The following is an 18,411-nucleotide window of genomic DNA, read 5'->3' on the forward strand; positions in this document are numbered from 1 at the left end:
ATGTAATTGTTAATGTTTTGGACATTACTTAGAATTTCTTCACTTAGAATTTCCTTGTTCCTTTTAAAATAACCTTGAGAACACAATGGTGTTTCTGATCAGCATAATAGGTCACACAGAAACCTTTAAATAAAAATTATGAGATAAAGTCAACAGGCACCACATGTTAGTGTAACAGTACAGAAAAACTCCATTAACTTGAGTCATTGCACCTTTTCCAGCTTCTGTGCCTTAAGTTCCAGCATTGTAGTACGGAAATACAATTCAGATTAATAGCAGAAGATATTTAAGAGTGCATTGCCAATTCCATTGGAGTGTCTTTTCATGAACTTCCTCCCATGTTTCTCTAGTCATTTTGTTCACTGTAACTTCTAAAAATAGTCTTGCAGGTTATTTTAAAAGCTGGATATAGCCTTTTAGTCAATAAATTTGTTGTGTAGTCTGATCCGTAAAACCTGTACTGAACATTAGTATGCCTTTACAAACAAAGGCAATAAGGCTGTAATCATTGACCAGTATCTCTGCGAACATGCTGGGAAAAATTACATACACTTGTCAGCACAAAAGTGGTCGTTCAAGACCATAATCAGTCCATCTAATACAGCATTTTCTGGATTTTGTTGGGAGCACACTGTAGAGAAATTACTACTTGAAATATTATGTAAAAATGGTCCTGTCTGTTTCTTGACCTGTTCCAAGAAAGCACAAAAAATTTTTTGTAAATAAAATTCTCAGTTATTACGTAAAGTTACTCTACATGGACCCTTAACAGGAAAATTTTTGCTGGGTATCACTGTAACTGAATGGCCAACCTGTAGGCTTTCTACGAAGGCAGAGATTTAATTTCATGTTAGGTTGCAACAGGTTTTTTGTGTTAAGATTTACGTACCATCTGGAAAATATCCGTCTATTCCAGTGATGTACAATTAATTTTCCACAGTAGATGTAACAGTTTTTAGACTTGGTCAATTAGGGTCACTTCTGGTGGCAAGTATGATAAAAAGTGATTATTCAGCGTATACAACACCAGCACAAAACATAGATGTTCTTATGATCATATTACTGAATTGTGGCAAGGGGAGGCTGAACTAACTTACCTAATTATTTTGGTGTGCTTTGACACCCCAAATAGGGCCCAATCAACAGTAAATCTTGTAAAGATGATTCAGTTCACTACACCTTCCTTTTTGAAAAAGTATGTAATCATAACACACATCATTTAATATTATTGTTCTGGCAGTCCCTTCCCAAAGTTCACCTTAACAATATGTCATGATAAATCTCATAAAACCTTTCAAAATACACTTCTTCTGCGCCATGCATGTTGAATAAAAGACACTGAGGCATGCACATTTCTTTGGTCTAATAGTAATTGGAAAAGAAACTTGGATTATATTTATGAAATGTATCTGTGTGTCCAGTTAATGGTAAGAGACTGTGTGAGTAATGATACAAACAAAATGTGCTGTGATTATCTGATGTGCCATATTCTATTATTCTGCCATGTATTATAAAAAATATTATGAAAAAGATAGATTGCTACTAACCGTATAGCGGAGATGGTGAGTCACAGTCAGTCACAGCAAAAAAACTGCTGGTCTGGCCTCGACAGTCAGAGACAGTGGTCATGTGTGTGTCAGCTGTGTTCCAGTGAATGTCTATTTCAGGAGGCAGCCTTCTGGCCGAAAGCTTACGTGTCCAGTAATCTTTTATTGTACCTGTCTGCAACTCAACACTCCGCTATATGGCGAATACCGATATGTCCTTTTCATAATATTGTCATTATTCCACCCTGGATTTTCCATTGTTTGATCTTGTCTATATTATGTTATTCTGTAATTATTGCAGTAGTAAAGTTAATCTTCAGTTTTATTAAATATATTTAATTACTCAGGTGGAAAAATAAAAACGTGATTGTGGTGATTTGAACACACGATGTCCTGGCTGGTTGTGATGTCTCTTGAAGCTTTTTCTTCCCAAAAACTTAAGTTCTAGTGATTTAGAGAGGCTAAACTGCTTACCTTACTTTTGCAGAACCATCTCAGGTAAAGGGTAATGTTATTCGTAATTTATGATGTTAAACATTATGCCCACAAGTGATGGTAGTATTTTGCTGCGTTGACTGACAGTCTTAAAGCAGCAAGGATCTGTTTCGTCACCCAGTGTATTCATCTTGTAAGTAATGCAATGATCCAGTTAGTATGACAAGTATTTTTTGGGGGACTCATATGTTTCTTACAAGATCAGTCTCCCATATAGTTGTCACCTGCAGTGCAGGAATGATTTACAGAATATAACAAGGTTCTCTTCTCAACTGGCCTCCTTGTACTGCAGGCCTCAGGCCCATTGAAAATATTTGACCAGAGATAAAATGGCCTATGCAAGAAAATAGGCCTCTCCCCTCACCAAAAACTTGTGCTGGGGATTTAGAACATCACCATAGCTGCCTCAGAGAAGGTGGCAGAAAATAAGACATTTATTACTATCCGTATTGTAACATCTTCACAGCACCATTAGTAATGCTGACTGCAACATTAGTGACACAGCTACATTATTCCTCCTCTCTTAATATGTTTCTTCATTATTATTTCCCAGTAGGCCAGTCATAACTAGTAGTTCACATAATTTACCAATTCAGTATAATATGAGTTGAAGTGCTCCTTCAGGAGGGGATTATGATATAAAGAATAAGGCTTTGCTTGGCAAAAACTACATATGAATCACAAAATGTAAAGTGGACTACGAACATGGTGAAAACAATGAACTGAACATAATCTCAAGATGAATGCAACTTCATCACTGTTGTACCAAAACACACACATCAATACTGCTGCATCTTGTGAGCATTGCCAACCAACTACGAGTCGGACAATAACACCCAACATGTGTATGTCGCAAACAACAGTAATTCATAAAACATTATCGCAGGCAAATATTAAGTTTTACTACTGGATACAGTTTACCTAGCTGTTGTTGCATGATTATAGATACTCAGTATGTAGCCACACTGAAGGATAAAGTATTTTTATTGGTTGTTTTCCACAGATTTGATAAATTGCCAAAATGGCATGATGCAATACCATAAGCTGCTGATTATCTATGACATTTGTACAACAGGTGCTGTATATAATGGTCTTTGACCAAAATCAATTGCACATTAAAGAATAAATTAAACAGTAGTTTACATTGTTACAAATGTCCTTTCTACTAAAGAATAAGCTTTAAAAATGCCAAAAACTAGTAAGTAATATTCTGTGTGAGGATATAGGATTCTCAAATCATACTCTCTCTTCTTTGCAGAATACAGATGGTCATTGAAATGAAAAGCCGTCGAACAGGATAATAAGTGCTGTGCTCTTGTGAGGACCAAAAAGATGTTATTAACTGTTTGTTCTGTTGATTTCATGTTTCCTATAGATGATACAAATTAACAAAATAAAACAAAAATAATCACTGAAAGAAGGGTCTGAAATGAATCCTGCTGTTGTGCAGTTATTTGACAGTCTGCAGACTACTCCACCGAACTCAGCAGTCACTGTATTTTACTATTGTTGTTGTATCCTTGGCTCCACTGCACCACCATAAGTCCAAATCATAGGAGTGACATGGAGCAGATTTTCTTGTCAGTAAGGTGTAACTCCCTCAATTATGCTCAAAATTACAATATCAGCACAATGTCTTTTAGTTCCTTACAATGTGTGATCTCTTGTGAATGTGGAACATGTCTGAGAAACGCATCACTATACTGAAGCAGTTTCCGTGGCATGCTTCTTTGTATGTGCTATGTTCAGCGATTTGGCCCACAACACGTGATGATGTTGTTGGTCTTGGGCCATCATAGGCAATCATTAATACTTGGTTAGCTCTCAAGGAAAGTTCACAAACTGTACCGTTTGATGCTTGTGACTGAATTAAGTTACTTCTTCACTTTACCAAGTATAAATATTTTTCTGCTTGGGTTACACTGTAGAGTGATACAAAATACAGTATAATTATATTGGTCATAGATTGTGAGACTCACATGGTACACTTTCACATGTTCTGCATTTCCTGCTACATGCAAAGTTCTATTGCAGTATGATACATAATTAAATTCTGAATTTTTATTTTGGAACAAGAATGGAAAGTGTAGGCACAAGGGGGTAGGGGTGTTCCCATGTGTTTTCCGTGTGTGTGTGTGTGTGTGTGTGTGTGTGTGTGTGTGTGTGTGTGTGTGTGAGAGAGAGAGAGAGAGAGAGAGAGAGAGAGAGAGAGAGAGAGAGCGCATGCGTGTGCACATGTGTATAGCAGTTGTATTATCACATTTCATTTGTTAACCACAGATATCTGGAATTTGCTGATATATTGAAAAGTCCTTTTGTAAAGGATTTTTCTTTAAAAAAAGTTTTTGATGGCTCATCCGTCATCATTGTCAAGAAGTGACTCATAGGTAATACTATAGGTGATATTTTACATGCGACAGTCAGCAGACTGTGGTATGGTGACATCACACAATATGAGGTATGATCAAAAGGTAATAGGAATTTCTGTTTTTCTTAAATAATCTTTATCTATTCATTGACATTAGCTTTGTCCCCTTCAAAGTACTAATACACTTGGGCCAGTGCTTTTTCCAATCGCAGGAGGACTTAGGGGACTTGCTTTTCAATGTGGGGGCTGAGGCAACATAATTGTTTCGTTTTTTGCCAGAAAATCATGAACAAGTATTGAGAAGTTAGCAGAAGCATTAGTGTGATGCAATTTCAAAGATTGGTTTTACCACAATTCTGGTTGTTTTCTTTGGATTGTTTCACGCAGATGGCACATAACTTCCAGGTAGTATTCCTTATTGACAATATTATGACTCCAAGACAGGAACTCATGATGCAGTGTCCCATTTTAATCAAAGAAAGCAGTGAGAAGTACCTCCAATTTTTTTCAGTCTTGGCTCTTCAGGCAGTTTTCATTGGGACAAATAGGACTTGGTTTTGATGTCATACCCATATACCCATGTTTCATCATCTGTTATAACCTTCTCTAGAATTTCTGGATCATTGTAGACTTCATTTGGTAATTCCTGAGCAATGTCTAAGAGACATTGTTTTTGGTTGAAATTCAATATTTTGGAACAAACTTTACTGCTACATGTTTCATACCCAAAACCACCAAAAAAAATTGCTTGGTATGAGCCAAAGAATATGCCGACATCAGCAGCAGCCTCTCTGTTGGTGATTTGGTGATTTTCTCCTCTTTTTTTTCCCAAATCCATTTTCTTTACTTCTTCCACATTATCATCAGTACTTGATGTCTAGGGCATCCAGGGTGGACATTGTCTTCAACATCTTCTCCACCCTCTTTGAAACTCGTAAACTCTTTGTCTTACTCACACCAAAATCCACAGCCAACATTTTGAATTCAGTGCTTAACTTTATTCCATTTTTCAATTAAGATTGAATGCATATTCTTTGATCCATCTTTTTTGAAAGTAAAAATCCACAGAGCACTTGAAAACACATATAACCTTTTCAATTATTAGCAATAAACTAAATATTCAAAACAGCTCAAAATGGAAGCATACATCAGGAACATGTGTACCAACAAGTTAGAAAATAAACTGAAAATTATACATATAAAGTCTGTGTAATTACAAAATACCTATTACTTTTTGATCACACCTCATACTGCTCTATATTATTCCAGTGGTAGAGGAAATGGCTGAAAGATGGCGTTGTTTAAATGTAACTGACTGTTTTTTCAGGAAAACTTAGTGAATTTTATTTATCCGTTTATTGTTTGGTAACTGATTCGCACATATTGGTGACCTCTAACAGGACCATGCCTAGTATGACACTATGATGTTCAAACCAACTTTCAGATTGAAAATAGCTTTACCTTATGTATTGCTCATTGTTATAAAATAATATGTTCTCACCTGTCTCATTAAGTTACTTGCAAAATTGGACCTTAACAGAAACAAATATGCTAGCATGTTTTGGAAATAACATCTGTTTACAGAAAAAGTAAGCATATATGACATTATTGTTGCAGTTGGGACCATGGTTGGCAGTGGAGATTCCAGATATGATTGAGAAAGGAGTCATTTCGTACAAGGAAAAATCGGAGGGATGACCCATATGAAGAGAATAGGACAAATGAGATTTGGTGTCGACAACAAATGACATCCAGAAATTAACTGGCTGTGAATGTCATTCCTTGACCATAATTTCTATTGTACTTTTGCGTGCACATATATGAAAAGTTGACACACAGAGATATTTGTGATTTAATGTAATGTCTGTTTCTATCTTGTACATTTTTTTTAAAGAATATAGTGTCCTTATGCTGGCTATAAAGAAACATAATATGTTGTTTTGAAAGAATATAGTATTAAACATTGTGTATCATGGATATATACTACTGTTTCTCAAAATTGCAACACCCAGAAGAAATAGTCTGAATCGTTCCAGAAACCAGAGGCAGTGTAGAACAATGGAACCATAATATGTGATTAAGATTGCAGAGAGATTACATGCACTTATGCCCATCAAAGCCCTCTTTTGTGTGAATAGACAGGTCAGTGTTATGCCACACTGTTGGTAGACAGTTGTCAAATGAAGTGGAAACATGCAAGCAAGTGCCGGTATGCCTTGTTGATGCCAAGGGGTGCAATATCAGCGAATGAGAGAGTTCGAGCAGGGTGGAATGATTAGTTTACAGAAACATGTTTATCACACAGTGACATTGTGGCTCATACAGAGCATGTTGCTACAAGAGTACAAGAGGTTCATATACAACTACAAGTGAATACTGGATCACATAATGTGACCAGAATGCAGAATGACCACCATCTTGTCTGTATAGTAGTAAGTGATAGAATGGACTCATCCACAGTGTTGGCTGGATAAAAGGAGTACTAAAATGGGTGTGAAGATATGTGTATGCAGCTTGTGCCATCTACTCAGGGCTGAACTGGTGACACATGTGCCATCCCATTAACTTCTGTTCACCATACACTGCAGACTGCAGTGGGCCTGTGAACTCTTGTCACTGTTGTGTTGAGTTGTGAAATATGCCGTTCTTGGATGATGAGTCCCCCTTCAACTTGACGTACACCAATGATCACATAATGTGTTTCACAGTACTGTGGTGAACACAGTTGGGGAGACTGCATTGTTGAGCAGCAAATGCCAAGAGCGATAGTTTGGGGTATCATTGGCTGTAATGTGCTACTTTTGTCCCAGGATTTGAGGCCAATATGAAAAGCAAATGCTACAGCATGCAGGTTTTAGAGCTGAAGGAACTGCCCCCTCATGCATGTCATGTTTCAGCAGTTTTTTGGAAACACATGGTGAGGGATGTGCAAGCCTACTTCAGAAAACAAGAGGTACCACTGCTTCCCTTGGCTGCATGTTCACCTGACATGCCGTGTTAAGCATGTCTGAGATATGGGTGGTCAGCATCTTGTTTGTTCTGATCTTCCTGCGAGCTCTGTCAGTGCTTTGTGGACACAACTACAAACAGTGTTACAATGTGTTTCCTAGCAGCGTATCCAGGCCCTCTTTGATTCCGTGCCTCAATATCTAGAGACTCTGACTTAGAATTTAGTACAACTGCCACATTCCATAATCAAAGTGCATGTACAGTTCTGTAATTCTAATCATTTGTGGGTTGTCATATCCCTAATATTTGGAATAAATTTCATTGTAATCACACATCTCTTCCTTGGTGTTGCAATATCAGGGTGTATACGACCAGGGACAACCGGGAGATCCGGGAAAAGCGCAGGAATTTTTTCATCTGGGAGAAAACCAGGAAAACCCGGGAATTTTTCATTGTCTTAGTTTTCTTTTAATTTTTTTTTTTTTAATTTTGACTGGTAAGAACCGATACTCTACCAAAGGATATTACTATATCCCGGTACTGCAGAATTGTACTTCAACAATAAAACATTAATGAGAGAAAAAAAAGAAAATAACTTAAATTGCAAAGGAAATGCGCCATGTTACGACGACGACACACAGTGCTCATGCAAGCATCTGCCAACAGCAAAATGTGTCAAAGACTTTAGGAAGACTATGCAATGCTTCATAACAACAAATTGCCTCCAATGAGCGTGAAGTCACAACTGTTTACATTAGATTCGTTTTAGCAGTTATGTGAAGGCTCACGGGCATACACAGTTGAGTCACATTTGAGTAGTAGATTCTCCCACTTCTGGCTACAAGAATGTGGCTGTTGGCTGTGCAAGCAGTTGCAGCAAGCAGCTAGATGCTATTAGGAAAAGTGGACGCCAAATTCATATTCTTGAGGCAAACAAACTTGTTTCACAAAGTGCCTAGCATCCAGCGCACGTTGGTCTATCGATTATTCATATGATTTTGAAACGCATCCCTGTAGGTTTTTGAACAAATTTTAAGTTGATTTTTGAATGCATGCATAGTGTACGTGATGTCTCTGTCAGGAGAATCCTCATCGCACTTAGAAATAAACTTTCCGCAGACAAAAGGCGACGGGGGTATATGAGCTGAGTGGAGTAAAGCCGAACAGATGAATGCCAATTGCTGTCTGATTATGTAGTTGATTGGGTTTGTGAATGACCAGCATTGTTATAATTTCTAGTGAAATCCATAGATTCAGACTACCAGAATGGAAATAAACCACTAACATGAATGACAGGTGAGAAAGATTATGTATTATCTTCTCAGAGTACCCAAAAAATGAAATTTTGACCGAAAATGTTTGACCAGATCGCTACACTAGTAAGGACCAGTTGTACAGTCCCCGGCTTGCAGCCACTTAAGTTCTATTCTGGAAGTAACACGGAAAACGTGTTGTACAAACATGTAACAACACCTAACAGGAGAATAGTTGCGGGATAACTAAACCTGTGATTCTGGCAGGGTTAGTGAAGTTAATCGGCGAACAAATTTTGACAATGGCAGGAACCGCTACAGAATTGTTGACAGGATTGTTTGTTAGAACGAGGAAGGAGAAGAAACAGGGACATCACACAAATTATGGCAGAATAAGACTATTCCAAATTTATATAAAAATTTCATAATACTACTTTTCAATCACATACTTGAGAAATTGGTACGTACGAGTGAAATGTGAAACTGTTTCCTGACATAAAGCTTTTTGCTTGTAGTAGGCCTAAGAGGCATTTGATATTGGTACTTCATGAATTATATTCTGTCGTGTTATAAAAATGACCATTTCTTCCAAAACGGTCTCTTTTATTTGGTGTGTGTTACAAAATTGCTGCAATATTAGAAAGGTCTATTTCGTTTTATCTAGCAGACAGTGAAAAAATAGATGTAATCAGATCGAGAAACCACACCAGTCTTGGGTATTATTTGTATTAACAGCTTTTTCAGTATTAGATAATGACATTTCCATTTTTCATGTAGCAAAACGTTTGACGAATTTTGATGAGGTAATAGATTCTTTCACAGAAAGGAAAGCACGCCATGTAAAGCTGTAGCAAGATTAGAGAGAGAAAATGCTAGGAGCTAAGGATTGAATAATTGTGTACTTTCATGCTTGTCTCTTATCTTTATTGGTTTTATGTATCCTATATTTAATTTTATGTCACACAACACAGCAAGTTATTAGCTAATAGGCAATAAAGAGTGCAATTTTTCTGAAGAGGGGCAGGCTGTCAAACGGGCCGACTGGGAGCAGGAGAGGCACCACAGGACATTTCAATTTCCACTGTCCTGTGTAGGTTTGGTGGCATCCATTACAAAGTATACATGTTTCAATTCCACAGAATAAAATACAGTGATGTGCTATAGAATAATGCTGTATGAAGAGGCGTGGCACACTTAAGACCAAATAACATATCTTACATTACCTCGAGCACATATATTTTATGTTTCAGCATCTTCAGAAAGATGTGCGCTACAAGATGAACATATTTTTGAAAATTCGATATTATTATTTTTTTCTTTATTTTTGCAAATACCATAGATCCGGGGCTGATGCTCAGAGCAGTCTGAATTATAAAGGGGAGACTCCACATGACCCATGTTTACATTTAGCGATTTTGCTGTTTCCCTTTCATTTACTCTCGTATCAAATGAAAACAGAACGGAAGGCTAAAATATGTTATTAGTTTCAGATTTTATTTCCACCTTTCTGACAGTTAAGAATTAATCGCCTTGCAGAACAATGAAGTTGTTTTTGTCTGTTTGCTATAGAAATTTGACTTTTATTAACCCTTTCCGCAGAGGCAGTCAATGTATTTGAAACTAAATGTTTAATTCCACAGTACTGGCTAGTTTCAACTGCTAGCTGCATTTCAAGTGCATTTTTTTCAATTTATAGCACACGTTTTCAACTTCTAGCAGTATGGCAGTATGTCATAATAAAGAACCAAACATGATATAGTACAGTACTGGTGCTTCAAAAAAATTTACATCCCGAAAACCACACTGGAAAGCCTAATATCAGGTCAAGGTCTACTTCATCGGGAATCTGGACATATAAATGTGCACTTGAAGTATATACTTTAAATGTGCACATTTTAGTATGGTTCATGAAATTCCGATGCTCTTGGGGTATCCTCTGATGTCTTGTTTCTTGTATGGCATAATGTATGATCTTTTAATGTTTTACACATACGTACATATGGGCTTCCTACTCATGGTAGCTGCATAAGCACTGTGTCACCTGTTATCTGCGCTCTCTGGCAACTGCTGAAACGAGCCTATTTCTAGCAGGTTGCAGGAAAATATTGTGAATGGTGGTTTGAAAAGCATTACTTTCAAAGTAAATATCCTTTTATGTAAGTTGAACTATGTGTGAGAATGTACCATGAATTTCTTAAATCACAGTGTGTTTGACTCTCATTTAAAAATCAACTCTTTGATGATGAGCCATTTAGAATAATTTCGAACCCTGAAGATCAGACATTTATGTCATTATTAAAAACTTTACTGCGACATTTGCATGATATATCTTAAAAAAGTGTAACGCATGCAAAAAAATCAACATTATATGCGAAAACTTAGCTTCTCTTGTAGCAACACTATGTATATTAATTTAACTATTTACTTTCCCTGTTTGTGTGTTCGTGCTACGTAACAGTGATGTTGCATCACGTGTCCGTATCTGCCGTCGTCGGCTGGTGAGATCAAGTGACAAGAGCTATGACTGGCTTACAAAAGTGCATCGCAATCTCGATTTCAATAATTCGGAAAGTAACATGCGGTGTTTGGTGGAATTAAAATGTATACTTTTCGTCATACGAAAATACGCAGCTTACATATTGCTGCACATCGAATATATTTCCAAAATGTGTCTTTCTCCCCAAGTTTCGTTTTCTAAAGTGCCGGGATATTCTACGCCCGTGTGTAAAACCACAACCATTCAAAGGATTGATAAGTTTTGTAGTTCTGAGGGAAAATATACTGTCACTTAACACGGGAAAAGTGTATTTTCGCCCAGGAGAAAGTGTATCTTTAACCGGAATATACGGGAATTTTTTTTCCTTGTCCGCGTATACACCCTCAATATGTACACTATCTTAAAAATTTCAGCTGCTCTATGTACTTCTATTGTCCATACGACAGTCTTCATGTAAAATCTCTTAGGAATACTGAAAATGGACACACATCTAAAAAAATGTTCAGTGTGGGAAAAAAAAGTATATAGTACAACTGAATGTGCAGTGATTTAAAAAATAAATTCTTGTTGCCTGCAAGTCATTTACCTTAACAAGTTATATAAACTACAACAAAAAGACTGTGCTGATACTGAATTTCCGTAGTTTTGACACACACACACACGACGGAGGAGGCGGGAAGAATGGTTGGGGATGGGTTGCTAGCAGTTCAGAAGGAAGTGACAGATTTGCTGGCCAGGAATGTGGGAGGGAGGGGTGGCAGGTGTGCATATGATGCACAGGTATGGGAAGTTGGTGAGGTGCTGCGCACGATGAAGGTGACATGATAGTGTGGATTGGGAGGGGGTGACAAGGCAGTGAAAGGTGTAAACTGTTGGGTGGACAGTGCAGGGACAATGGGTTGTTGGAACTTGAGGCCAGGAGGGTTAGGTGAGTGAAGGATGTGTTGCAAGGGTAACTTCCATCTGTGTAATTCAGAAATTGTAACGGTAGAGGAAAGAATACAGATGGTTTGGGTTGTGCAGCAGCCATTGAAATTGAGCATTTTGTGCTCATGTCTATGTTGTGCCACTTTTTGGTCAACTTTGTTCTTGGCCTCATTTTGGCAGTGACCATTCATTATTGTGGACAACTGGTTGGTTGTCACACCAACATAAATAACTTGGCAGTGATTGCAGCACAGTTTGTAGATGACATGGCTGCTTTCATAGGTGACCCTACCTCTGATGGGATAGGATAACCCTATGACAGGACTGTGGTAGGAAGTGCTGGGTGGGCAGATTGGGCAAGTCTTGCACCTGTATCTTCCACAGGGATATGACCCTTGTGGTCAGGGAGTGGAAGTGGTGTAAGGCTGCAGTAGGATGTTGAGTAGGTTGGGTGGGTGATGGGCTCAATCCCACCCCACCCAAGTTCAACTGCCAAAATGCAGTCCCAGCACTGTCTATCCACTGGTAGTGTGTGTGTGTGTGTGTGTGTGTGTGTGTGTGTGTGTGTGTGTGTGTGTATGGGAATGGGGGCACATGGGCTAGAAAAGACGCCATAGATTTCCCTACCAGCCTTGCCCTGCTTGAGGTTGTGTTCCATTCCTACTGACCTATTCGTCAATGAAATGTAAAATTCTATTCTTTCTTCCTTCGCATAATTTGCACTAACTCCTACACATTTTTATTGCTGCCAAAGTGCAATGTTAAGATTTGGTAGTGTTTTGTTTGTTTGTTATACATGTTAATTGTATTCATTCTGCTGGTCTGAAGCTAAATAATGAAATACAGTTGTTCTAAGGAAGACAATCATAGCATTCTTGAGGATTAACTCTTATTTCATCCTTAGAAACAAACATAACCTTTACCCATTCACTATCTCCCTTCCTGCAATAACTCTTCTCTAAGTAAATACTTACCCTGATATCTTACGATCCCTGATGTTACACAGTTGGCTGCTGCCTCCCATCCAGAGCACTTTACTGTTTGGTTACCAACTGACAAGCTCATTATTAGAAATATTCAGTTCCTCACAGATATTACCATGCTTTGTAATTCAGACATTTGCATTTCCATTCTTTAGATTCCAGCTTCTCCAGGTAGCAAATGTAACTTTTATTTTCCAAGGATTTTCTGTTCAAACTTTTTCTCACTTCCACTGTGCACCTTAGCCCTGAAACAGTAATTGACCTAACTTTGTCCAAAATATCCACCTGTTCTAAGAAAACAACAGAGCAGTGAACTTCAGAAAGCTTCTGATAAGACACTACTTGCATGACTAATTGCCAGAAGCATCCAGTCTGATTAGATTTCCACACTATTCCAGTGATTCCCAATGTTTTCCCTTGATCTTTTATTACGGTACATTCACCCAGAATAAAGAGCTACAGAATAAATACAAGTTACAGTTGAACCAAGTACTAGTAGAACAAAATATTGCAGCTTGGACAAAATCAGTCTTGGATTGCAGATCATTTTATTCTTGATAACTGGTTTCAATCTTTTTAGACCATCTTCAGACCATTAAATGTCTCCTTTAGGGATCTGCATTTGTTGACGAATGTGCCTTTTGATATATGTTTTGCTCCTCTCATTGTCTCTGCAGGTCACCAAAGGAGACACTTGATGATCTGAAGATGATCTTCAGAGTTTGAAACTGACTGCCACGAATAAAATATTTTACGATCAAGACTAATTACTTTATTAAAACTGAATTTAGAACACTGATTTCCAATCGTGTTATCAAAAATCATGGCTATTAAAGAAAATGCAGTAGCATGCTATTAACAGACTCTTATTAGACCAGCCCAGTTTTTAGTTTGTATGCAGAGGCTGATGAACCATCACTAAGAATATGATGTGCCTCCTTGTGGGAAGAGATACCCAGCAAATATTAACACTGGCTCAGTCATTGACATTTAGTGTAGTGGGCCATACAAATTATGGATGACCTGTGACCAAGCTGTTCTTGGTCAAAGCTGGACAATGTCTCATGGATCTGGAGTTATCAAACCTCAGGATAAGGAGACTGTAACGGAACAAACTGCTGCTTTGGCATATTCAAATACTAAAGTTATTTGAAGCTCGAAAGAGTGCATGAAATAATGTCCAGCAGATTTATTTTCTGAAGTTTGTTTTATTCACTTTTAAAGGGCATAAAGAGTTTTACCATGAGATATACAGATCTGCCTAAGTAGGAGAATACACTTGGTTGTTCATTTGCCTACTCTGATAGTTCGCCTTCCAGAACAAATAACAGATTATGATGCCAAAGTACTCAAAGTCCTAAAGGGACTGGAGCTGCCATTGTAACTTACCAGGAAGTTTCTCATCTGTTCTGGCTCTCTCAGTGCCTTGTAATCAATGCAACAAATTAATTCAGGAGAAAAAAAAAAGGTTCATGCTGTCCCAAGCAGATCCGAAAAACAAGATGATATTCTGCTCAGTACTGGGACATGTTGGGATATGGGGGAACAAAACAGCCAAAGAATCATATAAAGGAGGCATTGTGGTTGTTTTCCTTATCCTTGCACACTATAGTCTTGTTATTGGACAGAAGGAGGAGGTCAGTGGGAAGGTGAGCGGTGGTGGTTGATAAACAACGAACTGTGGTCAGCCTGACCAGCCACCCACACTTGGCAAACCTTGTGCTGACAACACCAATGGAAGGATTAAGAATACAACACACACCATAAATGCAGTGTCTCTTTCCAAAGGAATGGTTCACCATCATGTGAAATCTGTGTGGTACCACTTTTCAGTACAACATATTTTAATGAAGTGTTTCATATGCTGCCATAAGGACAAACCTCTGCTTGTGTGGAGTCATGACCACCATACTATCAGACAATTGCAACTGTGTAAATGCATTATAAACTTCTGTGAAGTGTCAGGTCTCCTACCAAATATGCTGCGGAAGGGAAGCCAATTAGCTCTAAGACCTGTGTTTTTCGTTTAGGTAATCAGCCATCCTTATCACATGCTGTGCATCATTAAGATGTTTCTCCAGAAAACTGGAGGATTTTAATACATACGAACCACATATCTACGAGGTGCTATCCAAAATTTTTGGGACTGGTGCTGCCATCTGTTGAAAACCTTACCTTTGGACTAATGTTCACCATCACCCTCAAAGTAGTTCCCATCCGCACGTACACACCAGTCCCAGCACTTCTGCCACTGGTCAAATGTTTTCTGGAAGTCCTGTTCTTTGAGGGTGTTTATCACCGCCAGTGATGCTTCTTGAATCCTCTCTAGAGTGTCAGACCAACGGCCTTTCAACTTGAATTTCAGTTTTGGGAATAGCGCGAAGTCGCAAGGTGCCAAATCTCGCAAGTATGGTGGGTGGGGTACAACCACCTTGTTGTTTTTTTGCTAGAAAGGTCCTGGTGACCAAGGACTTGTGACAGGGCGCATTGTCATGATGCAGCAGCCACTTCCCTTGATGCCAAAGTTCGGGACGTCATCGCTACACGTTTTCATGGAACTCTCGCAAAACGTCACAGTAGTACACGAAATTCACTGTTTGGTTGGTTGGGATGAATTTTTTGTGTACAATTCCCTTGGTATCAAAGAAAACGATGATCATGCTCTTCACTTTGCTCTTCAACTGTCTGGCATTTTTGGGTCTTGGAGAGCCCGGGCTCTTCAACTGGGACGATTGTTGCTTTGTTTCTGGGTCATAACCATAAATCTAGCTCTCGTCGCCAGTGATAACCCATGACAAGAAGGTTGGATCATCAGATGCAATCTGACGAAGGTCCATGCACACTTCAACAAGCTGTGTCTTCTGATTGGCAGTCAAGATCCTTGGCACAAATTTTGGAGTGACACAAAGCATGCCCAATTCATCAGTCAACATTCATTGACATGTCCCATAACTAAAACCCACTTCTTCCGCAAGGTCTTGAATGGTTTGACGTCGATCTGCACGAGCCAATTGTTGAAGTTTGGCAACAATGTCTGGCATTGTGCAGCTAACGGCCTTCCAGTGTGAGCATCATCTTCAACGCCTGTATGTCAGCCCCTGAACCAAGCATGCCACTCAAACACACGCGTACAGCTCATGCTCTGTCCCTCAAACACTTGGCAAATCATTGCAAGGATCTCTGTAGCACTTTTTCCGAGATTTGCACAGAATTTGATACACGTGCGCTGTTCTCAGAATGAGATTTTCACTCTGCAGCGGAGTGTGCGCTGATATGAAATTTCCTGGCAGATTAAAACTGTGTGCCGGACCGAGACTCGAACTCGGGACCTTTGCCTTTCGCGGGCAAGTGCTCTACCAACTGAGCTACCCAAGCATGGCTCACGCCCCATCCTCACAGCTTTACTTCTGCCAGTATCTCGTCTCCTACCTTCCAAACTTTACAGAGGCTCTCCTGCAAACCTTGCAGAACTAGCACTCCTGAAAGAAAGGATATTGCGGAGACATGGCTAAGCCAAGGAACTTAAGTTGGCACTTCACTCAGCACACCTCGGATTCAGGAAGATGGTATCTCACAGGGTTCTGTGTTGAGTGTCACACTCTTCCTTATACACATCAATTGACTTGTAAGCTCTGTTGGGCCTCTAGTTACACCGGCGTTGTATGTCAGTGATCTGTGCATCTTCTGTAGCTCCCACTCGGTAGTGCTAAACAGCTCCAAGGTGCCATTCGACATCCTCTGCATAGGCCCTCCCCCATGCCTTCCAGTTTTCTCCCTCTAAAATGCGGGTTTTGCATTAGTACACCCCAATCCAGAAGTTTATTTAGACGACCAGTGCATAGATATAGCACAGTCCCGTTACTTTGGGCCTTATTTTTTATAAAAAGCTGACATGGCTGACCCATATTCGCCACCTGAAGACTACATGCATGCAGAAGCTTAATGCTCTCTGTCTCCTGGCCCACACGTCTTGGAGTGCTACTCTTATGCATCTTTATCATGCTCTGGTTTTGTCCAGTTTCTACTGTGGTAGTCAGGTTTATTGCTCGGCACCTCCTCCTAATCAGAAACCACTTGACCCTATTCATCATTGTGGGGTACATCTGGCTATTGGTGCCTTTTGCACTAGTCCTGCCAACAGTCTCGCAGGAAATGGTAATTCCCCCTCTACAAATATGATGGAGCCAACTCCTGGTTACTTATGCAATTGCCATTTGACGATTCCTGACCATCCTGTGTACCTTGTCCTCTTCGAAAATTATGGATGTCTCCCTCTTGAGACCCCATAGTCTTCGGCGTCTTGTACGTCCACCCTTGCAGGGTGCTACCATCTTCTACACTGATGGTTCTAAAACGATAGATAAGGCGGGATATGCTTTTACTTCTCCACTGGCATGGAATGCCTTTTACTGCCAGGATCATGTAGTGTGTTCACAGCAGAGCTGCTAGCCATCATCAGGGCCCTCCGTTTTGTTACTCCAATCTCCTTCCACAGTGTTTGTATATACCAATTCAATGAGCAGCGTGCAGGCTATAGACCAATGCTACTCTCATCACCTTTGGTCTCTGCTATCCATAACATCCTCTCTGCCCTTGGTCGTAGGTCGTACCACCTGCACAGTTGTCTTTCTGTGAGCCTCAAGTCGTACGGGCATCCCAGGGAATGAACTTGTTGGTCGTTTGGCTAGAGAGGCAGATATGTATGCCCCACTTCAAGTGCAGATATGTGGATCCACATCAAATCTCTCTTTGCCCAAAAGTGAAATGACATTTGGTTTGTTACTGCTCCCAGTAATAAACTCCGTACAATCAAAGAGACTACTACAGTTTGTTACTTTTCCTTTTGCTCCTCTTGGAAGGAGTCAACTGTCTCATGTTGTATATGCATTGGCCATACTAGGCTTACCAATTGTTTTCTCTTATGTAACAAGTCCCCCCCCCCCCCCCCCCCAAAAATGTGGCTGTGGAGTTAGACTGAAGGTATCTCATACGTTAGTGGGATGTCCCCTTCTTTTTGCCCTTTGCACTAAGTGCTTTAATGTTAGCTGACATTTGAACTGTCCTCAGTTTTTTATGTGAAAGTGGTTTTTATTTTCAGATATAAGATTTTGCTTTATTCCTGGAGCAGGGGTATGGTGGTTGTGGTTGAGGCCTCTCTTCATGGACTAGTCCTCCATTCAAAGACCGCTCTTTTATCTCTCTATTTTTTTCAGTTTTAGATTTGGTCCACCCTGTCATGTCGTCTACTGTTTGTGTTTTAACTTCCTCATTTTTATAGTTCAACCCTTTTGACTGGATCCGTCCACTTATAGCAGACTCTCTCTCTTCCGCAAGTAACTTTGTCATCGCGGGACCGATGACCACACTGTTTGGTCTCATAACCCCCTCCTCT

The 18,411-nt window shown here is 39.4% G+C and overlaps 1 protein-coding gene across 1 annotated transcript in view; it reads left to right on the forward strand.

The window, feature by feature from the left end:
- The window catches only part of LOC124711123 (ubiquitin-fold modifier-conjugating enzyme 1), a 50,836-nt gene extending 44,495 nt beyond the window's left edge, over nucleotides 1–6,341 (forward strand). Inside the window, exon 4 of the mRNA XM_047241008.1 lies at nucleotides 6,028–6,341. Coding sequence (XP_047096964.1) covers nucleotides 6,028–6,108 — 81 coding nt within the window. The 3' untranslated portion in view covers nucleotides 6,109–6,341. The remainder of the gene's footprint in view (nucleotides 1–6,027) is intronic.
- The last annotated feature ends 12,070 nt before the right edge of the window (nucleotides 6,342–18,411 follow it).

This window comes from Schistocerca piceifrons, chromosome 8, assembly GCF_021461385.2.
Source record: "Schistocerca piceifrons isolate TAMUIC-IGC-003096 chromosome 8, iqSchPice1.1, whole genome shotgun sequence".
Classification (NCBI taxonomy): domain Eukaryota; kingdom Metazoa; phylum Arthropoda; class Insecta; order Orthoptera; family Acrididae; genus Schistocerca; species Schistocerca piceifrons.